The 7560-nt window shown below is 44.7% G+C and overlaps 1 protein-coding gene across 1 annotated transcript; it reads left to right on the plus strand.

Annotated features, from left to right (window-relative positions):
* The first annotated feature begins 1599 nt into the window (after positions 1-1599).
* On the plus strand, positions 1600-4038 carry OTUD1 (OTU deubiquitinase 1). The gene has a single exon (XM_057383813.1). It carries the CDS (start codon positions 1817-1819, stop codon positions 3107-3109), a length of 1293 nt encoding a protein of 430 aa, XP_057239796.1. The 5' UTR covers positions 1600-1816; the 3' UTR covers positions 3110-4038.
* The last annotated feature ends 3522 nt before the right edge of the window (positions 4039-7560 follow it).

Raw genomic sequence — 7560 nt, forward strand, 5'->3', positions numbered from 1 at the left:
AATGACCAACCCACAATGAAGAGCAACTGGCATATTTTAAACCCACTTGGAAGGCGGCAATTTCTAGTAGTTTTATATTACATCTCCTATCAGTATATATGTAAACGTATATGTATTAACTTGGAAATAGACATTGTCAAGTTTTGAGTAAGAAATTAAACTAGATGGAATCTTTCCTGTGCTCCAAGCCTTCAAGGAGGGAAGATTTYAATTTACTACTATTTGATCAATATATATATTCCTGTGTAAGTAATGATTAGTCCAGAAATACTCACTGACTGGGCTCACAAGCTATATTTAAAACAAAGTTCTGAACATTCTGAAATAAAGAGTCACTCTGTAATTTCAGAGCAGTTGTAATATCTTATCCCCCTGTAACAGGCTGCCAGAAATGCTCCTGGATAAGGCCCATCACCATTTGTTCTAAAGATATCAACTTTTTGGCTGGCTCTTGCAGGTAAGTGAGGACATTTGGGCTTTGATTCATATCTGACATGCTTCTTACATTTCAGCTTTGAAGRCAAAAATTTTGGATGTATATTAGTCTGTAAATTTTTATTRAAAGATTCCCAATATTGCATGCAACAAACTGCTGAGTTTTTTCCAGAATCAAAAAGATGTATGTGAAAACTTTTCCCATAAATATTGACATTACTTTGCATGAAGGATTTCAGCTTTTTTTTCTTCAACATGCAATTTAGCTGGGTGAATCACATTACGTTTTCTGTGTAAAGAGAATGAAATTGCACATTGTGCTGCTGGTAGCTCTGGACTGAAGATAAGAAATATATCCCTGAATGTGGACACAAAATACAACCAAGGCTTCAARGAAACAATTATTTTTGACATTACAGTATATTGCAGGTGATCCTCTTATTCTGTCTTTTTAATTAATGTAAATGGAATGAGGAAAAGAATTTTTTCAGAATATCCAAATAAAGTGTTTTCTGTTTGTCTGTTTATTTTTAAAGTTCTACAACCTGCTTGGATTACTAACACTTTCCTGAAGTAACTTGAGGCTATGGGTGGAATCCAGAATAGTTTTTAAGTATCACTTTGAAATGACATATGTCAATCCCTTTTCCCCATTTTGTYAGGAATGACTGAATGTGTTAACATTTGATCATAGCGTAAACTGGTGTTTCTTGGTTAGCATGCCTGTCAGACAATGATCAAATTGAGTGTGTATGGATCAAATCACCGTCCATGGACAAGAGCTTAGGTATGACTTTATTTATACCGCAGMTGAGGCTAGAAGACATGGCCTAATTTTAAGGTGCTACAGGCATCAATAAACCAATTATCAATGATCTTGATGAGACCCATGTTTTAGACTGCACCTCTCCTCTTAACGTGCGCTGGTTTATATTACACATTGTCGTATGCATACACTGCATTTCCCACAATGGTACTGCAGGTGAACAAACAGCAGCGTGTGCCAGGGACGCTCCAGAAGCGAATGAACACAATGAACATTACTCGTGCCCGAGCCGCACATGAAGCACGGTGACACCGACCCCACGTAGGCAGGAGCAGGGGCGGTGCTCGGTGACGCTCCGCGGCAGCCCCGCCCCCCTCCCGCGCTCCCGCAGCTTCCAGAAGGGCCGGAGCCCGCGGGGGGGCCGGCCCGGTGGCGCAGTCGGAATTGCCGCGGCCGCGGGGCCCGGGCGGGGCGGGGCGGGCGGTGATGCCCTTGTTTATTTTTACCCGGGCGGTTCATCCTCCTCGGCAGCCCCAGCGCGGCCCCCGCTGCCGCTCCCCGCCCCAGCTCCGACGGCGGCGCCGCCTATAAAGCGCCGCCCGCGGGGAGCCGAGGATGCAGCTCTACAGCTCGGTGATCACCCACTACCCGGCGGCCGCCACCGCAGCAGCCGCCGCGGCCTCGCCGAGCTCCGCCGCCGTCTTCAAGGTCTCCTTAGCGCCCGGACCCCCCGCCGCGGAGGCACCGAGCGCAGACGCCGCGGGCCCGAGCGCGGTCGCCGAGAGCTCCGGCAAAGACAGCTTCGTTCCCGCGGGGGGCAGCAGCAGCGCCGCCGCCATGCCTGCCTTCTCGTCCTGCCTGGAGGTGATGCCGAGCGGCCCCGCGGCGGGCCCGGCCGGGCGGCCRGCGGCCGGCCCGCAGTTCAGCTCCTGCGCGCAGGTCACCGTCAGCCGCCGCCGGCCGCTGGAGCGGATCGTGCCCATCCGCATCGTGCAGCGCGCCGAGGCCGCCGGAGAGCTGGTGCCGGCATCGCCGCGCAGCCGCGCCTGGCTGGAGGGCATCCTGGAGAGCGTGCGGCAGGCCGGGGGCGACGGAGAGGCCGCCGCCGATGAGCCCAGCAACCGCAGCCTGCGGCTCAGCGAGCATTGCCAGGCGCTGCAGGCGGCGGCTGCCGGCGCACAGCCCGGGCTGGCCCCAGGCTGCGGCCCCGCGGAGCGGAGCGGGAGCTCTGCACAGCCCGGCGGCCCCGCGCCCGGCGAGGAGGAGGAGGAGGCTGCGGGGCCCGACGTGCGGCGGGGGCCCGGCGGCAGAACGGAGCGCAGTGAGAAGTTGGCGCTGTACCTGGCCGAGGTGGAGAAGCAGGACAAGTACCTGCGGCAGAAGGGCCGGTTCCGCTTCCATATCATCCCCGACGGGAACTGCCTGTACCGCGCCGTCTGCAAGGCGGTGTACGGGGACCAGCGGCTGCACGGCGAGCTCCGCGAGCAGACCGTGCACTACATYGCCGACCACCTAGACCACTTCAACCCCATCATCGAGGGCGACGTGGGAGAGTTYCTCATCGGCGCCGCCCAGGACGGGGCCTGGGCCGGCTACCCGGAGCTGCTGGCCATGGGGCAGATGCTGAACGTGAACATCCACCTCACCACGGGCGGCCGGCCCGAGAGCCCCACCGTTTCCACCATGGTTCACTACTTGGGGCCCGAGGACCCGACACGGCCCAGTATCTGGCTGAGCTGGCTTAGCAATGGGCACTACGATGCTGTGCTGGACCGCATGTGCCCCAACCCAGAGTACGAGGCGTGGTGCAGACAGACTCAGGTACAGCGCAGACGGGATGAGGAGCTGGCCAAGTCCATGGCAGTGTCCTTGTCCAAGATGTACATTGAGCAGAATGCCTGCTCATGAGACTGCCTGGGCTGCAGGCTGGGAGCTTTGCTGCAGGGACTGAGACAGAGAGAAGGTGTGCTGGCTGTGATGGTGATGCCTTAATCCTTAATGAAGCAGCAGCACCCCAGACTGAGAAGGATTGTAGATTGTGGGGGATAAATGAAGATGTATTTGTAATATTCTGTTGTAAAAACTTAGGCTGGGGTTATTTGCAAGCAGATTTCTCCGTGTATGTTCGTGTCTCCCCTCCCCACTGTCTATTTTCTATGAGAATGTATTTTTTGCACACTATTTTTAAACTGTTACCTCCATCTTCTACATCTTACATTAGTATCTGGCTTTCAGCTGTACAGCCAAAAAACGTTTGTAAACAGATTTTGTAAATAAGGCTTATGATGTAACAGCTATTTTTTGCTGTGTTTTTTACCCATAAACCTTATATTTTTACCAAATGAAGTTGATGTCAAACTGACCCCCCAGTTGATGAAAATATTGTGGGTATTTTCTTGCAAAATTGAAAGAATGACTTTTGTAAAAGTGCAGCAAAGTGAGAACAGATTGCTTTTAGGAACAGTTGCTTTCTCTGCCTGGAGCACAGAACAGGTCCTTTTGAGGCAGTTGGAATGCAGCTACACGTGAACAGTACAGGGAGCAATTGACTCTTCTGTATTTAATTATTGTTTTGAGTAAACTGGCCTCTTGTTGCCTGGTTGGCTCGCCCTCTGCTCCATTTATATTATTTATCTGTAATAACAGAACATTAACTTGCAATAGAATGTTGTGACTAGATAATAGTCTCCTGCTTTGGCAGTAATTGCCTTGGCTGCACCTCAGTGTTTGTGTTCTTGTTTCTGGGGTTATGGTGTCTTTTGTATAAGCCCTGCTTCTTTTTTGGCACTGTTGTTTCACCAACAAATCATTATCTGATCACAACATTTTATTCACTTTATTTTCTAATCAAGAAATCAGGAATGGTATCCTATGTCATGGTTTAAAAGAAAAGAAAAAACACTTAAATTGAGGTTTGTATGGTTTGCTGGGTCAAACATTTAAATGTTTTCAATCTGAACTCTGTCTCTTCTACTTTCTGATTAACTTGTTAGATATATTTATTAAGTAATGCAGTTTGTACTTTTTTATTTTGTAATATATTGTGATTTTGGAATTTATACTGTATTTGTATAATAGGAATATCCACAGCTAAAATGGAATGAATAAAGAATATAATTTTACTTGTCCTCTTTTTTTCTGCACTGTGCATTCCTGGTGGGGGGAAGAATTACGTGTGGGTTAAAAGGACCTTTTATTTAGCTTATCTGCCTTAGTCYCCCCTATTGAGAGGTGGGAAGAAGGGGTGCAGTGCTTTTCAGTTGTGAACCGCTGATAATTCCGCTCTCTGTCAGTATGTGAAAGAGAGAAATGCAAGCATGTAAAGACAATTGAATATCTGTAATTAGTGTCTTASTGCAAGAGATCTTAGTGTATCTGTTTGCCAATGAGAAGCGATTTAGYATGTTAATATGCCTTAGGAGTTCTCAAGCATAGTACATGAGCTGGTGACACCAGGGTTGGTGATAAGCCAGCTTTTTGCTGGACTCTGCACACGTGGGCTTGAGCTTTGGAAGCCTCCATTCTGCAGCTAGTCCCAAACTTGCTTGAGATTGGTCCTGTCACTAGTGACACCTTGGCACCCTCTTGTTAGTTGAATAGAAGTAATGTCATAAGGAGACACAGCTCACTGAGATACTCCCCTCACAAGATGGAAATGCCTTGCAAGTTATTAAAATGTATTAGCAAACGTGCATGTGTGTTTATAAATCAGACCCTGATTTCAAAATAGTAGAAGGCCCCATCCTTAAACAGCAGAAGCGTAGTGGGTGAAAGTTAGGATTAAAAAGTAACTACATAGCTGAAATGCATCAGTGTTAATTGAGCACATGTGATAAAGAGCTGCAGGACAACGATTTTGTGTATATTTGTTACTGGTTTATGCGATACAAAAGGTAGATTTAAGTATTACGTTATTTTCGGAAATTAGTAAATACAGTATTTTTGCTCATTTTCTTTACGCATGGTTGTGCTTTTCCTTTAAAGTGCAGACRATGGAAAAAAACCCAGTCTTTCTAGTCCACTATTTCTTAACTACTGAATCTTTGGAAAGCCGAGTTTTGAGGTGAGAGCAAGGCAGAGTTACAGTCATGGATGTGTGCATCAGGAACAGAGGTAGTTTATGGGGAAAATGACTACTCACATGACTCTAAACATGAAASTATTAATACAGCATCAGTAAATATGAGTGATGTGTTAACCGATTAAAAACATTTCATTTGGGCTGCTTAAGTTTTGGGTTGGATATAATTAATTAATTCAAAGTTGTGAATTCCCAAACTTCCAAAAAAAACCTCAAACGCATTTATTTTCGGTCTTCTAAAATTACCATTTTTAGCTGTATCMTGATTGTGGTCACAAACCTTAGAAATGCTCAGTAAGSTAAGCGAAAAGGGTYGGTACTGCATGGYGTTCACTSTGTGCGATAAAAATGATATTAAAATATCACAAGTAGAATAAGCAGTGTTAAAAATGAGCAGTGCAGGACCCTGGGATGGGTTCCCACAGAGTTCCTCAGCAATTTATCTACTGCATGAGTCACGGGGACACGCAGATAACTTTCAGGAATTTGAAAAAAACTAGGTTACTTGTTGAACTAGTTTGCAAAGACATTGAGGSTGTACTGCTGAAGCATGTAATGAGGCACTTGTTTTTGCAGCTTACATTACGTACTGTGTCTAAAAGGAAATTACAAAAATGGCATTTCAGATATTTTGGGCACTTGGAAAATGAATTTTTATTTGAATAGCTGTGGTGTTTAAAGTTCAGCTGAGACACTGGGTTCAGGTGCAAGCTGGTGGTGCCTTGCTTGAGTGGGAGCAGAGGCAGTTTCATGGAGTAGTTTTATGAAAGCAGTCTTTYTAATGTGGATGGAGCTTTGCAGARCTGCTTTTAACATTGTCACTTGCCCCCAGCAAAAGCGGACATAGATGCAAGTTTTCCCTTATGTCCTCTGTTCAACAATTCCAGTAACAAGGAAGGACAAATATTGTCCTGGCTCATACTTTCAGTGCCTGATTATTTTAACCTTCACTAGTCACTTGCATAACTCAGCTAATCCTTAGRCCTGTCCAGGGACTTTGGTCAACAGACTTTTTATAATTGATAATAAGTCAGAAGAAGAGCTTGATTTTCAATATGCACTTGTATGGTCTATAAGTCAGGTAGAAAATGCTTTAATTCTAAMCTGAGCAAATGTGAGCTTCAGTCTGAGGGAGCATGAGCTTTGTGATGCTATTTTTGCTTGTATTTTACAACACAATCATGAATTAGTTGACACGTTGGATGTTTCATTTCAGGARTTCCTTATGTTGCTGAGATGATGACATTCTGTCACTATATGTGCAATGGATACGTGAGAATTTTCATGTGAGTTGAACAGTCTCTGTTACACAAAACAAGGTTTGCAAGAGCTGAATTGGTTTGCAGCGAGTGAATCCYAAAATAAGGGTGGTGGGCGAGTAGGAAAGGGAAGATTTATGTCAGTATCATTGTTTTCTATCCCAGTGAATGGCTTGCTCTTCAGAAAATTCAGTGGATGACAGTTTGTGTGTAGCACCTTCCTTAGGACACGTGGAAATTGTTTAACATCAGCTACTGGGTTTTGTCCGTCCTGTTGTATTTGGCTGGTACACTCTATGTGTGCAAGTTAAATGTTTCATTAATGCCACTTGTAAATTTTAGTACTCCTTACTCCTTACAAATGTACAAAAGCACCTGAATACGAATATTCCTTCTGTCTGCTTTTTCTCTTCTGGTGTCAAAGTTGGTTGATAGGATTTTTGAGGATAAAATTTCAAATTTGCTTTAGTGATTTGTCAGTGTGCTCATGCTTAGCTTCTGAATCCAAGCAGAAAATGATGACAGATATCTCACAACAGAGACAAGTACCAGGCAATAACTGTTTTTTGCTTTTAATTTGCTTATACTCTTGTATTTATTTAACAGTTTCTTGATAGGCAGTGGTAGGTGTTCTGAGGATGTTGGTGCAAAATAGCTTGAAATGAAAAAACTTCCTCAGCCTCAGTGTTAAAAAGATTGTTCCATTTYGGGATTGCATGGTCATGTGCAGCATCCAGTGAGGTGAGTAACTTTGAAAGGACATCAGCTCTGCCAAATGCAGTTGTGTAGTCATCAGAACTTTTTAAAAGAAGAAGAAAAATTTAAACTTTGAACTTTTTACTAATATACAGGCTGATTTATAACATGTACATGTGTATTTTAGTTGAAAAAAAGTGGCTTTCATATTTCCTGTTCAGTTTTAATTTATAATCTGTCTTTTTTATAAGCAAGTTTATAGTATTAATAAAAAGATACAGCAGTACAGTAATATATTATACTTCTGCCACTTTTTTCTGGAG

The sequence above is a fragment of the Malurus melanocephalus genome, unplaced genomic scaffold (assembly GCF_030028575.1).
Source record: "Malurus melanocephalus ecotype Western Australia unplaced genomic scaffold, MMel_1.1 scaffold_14, whole genome shotgun sequence".
Lineage (NCBI taxonomy): Eukaryota > Metazoa > Chordata > Aves > Passeriformes > Maluridae > Malurus > Malurus melanocephalus.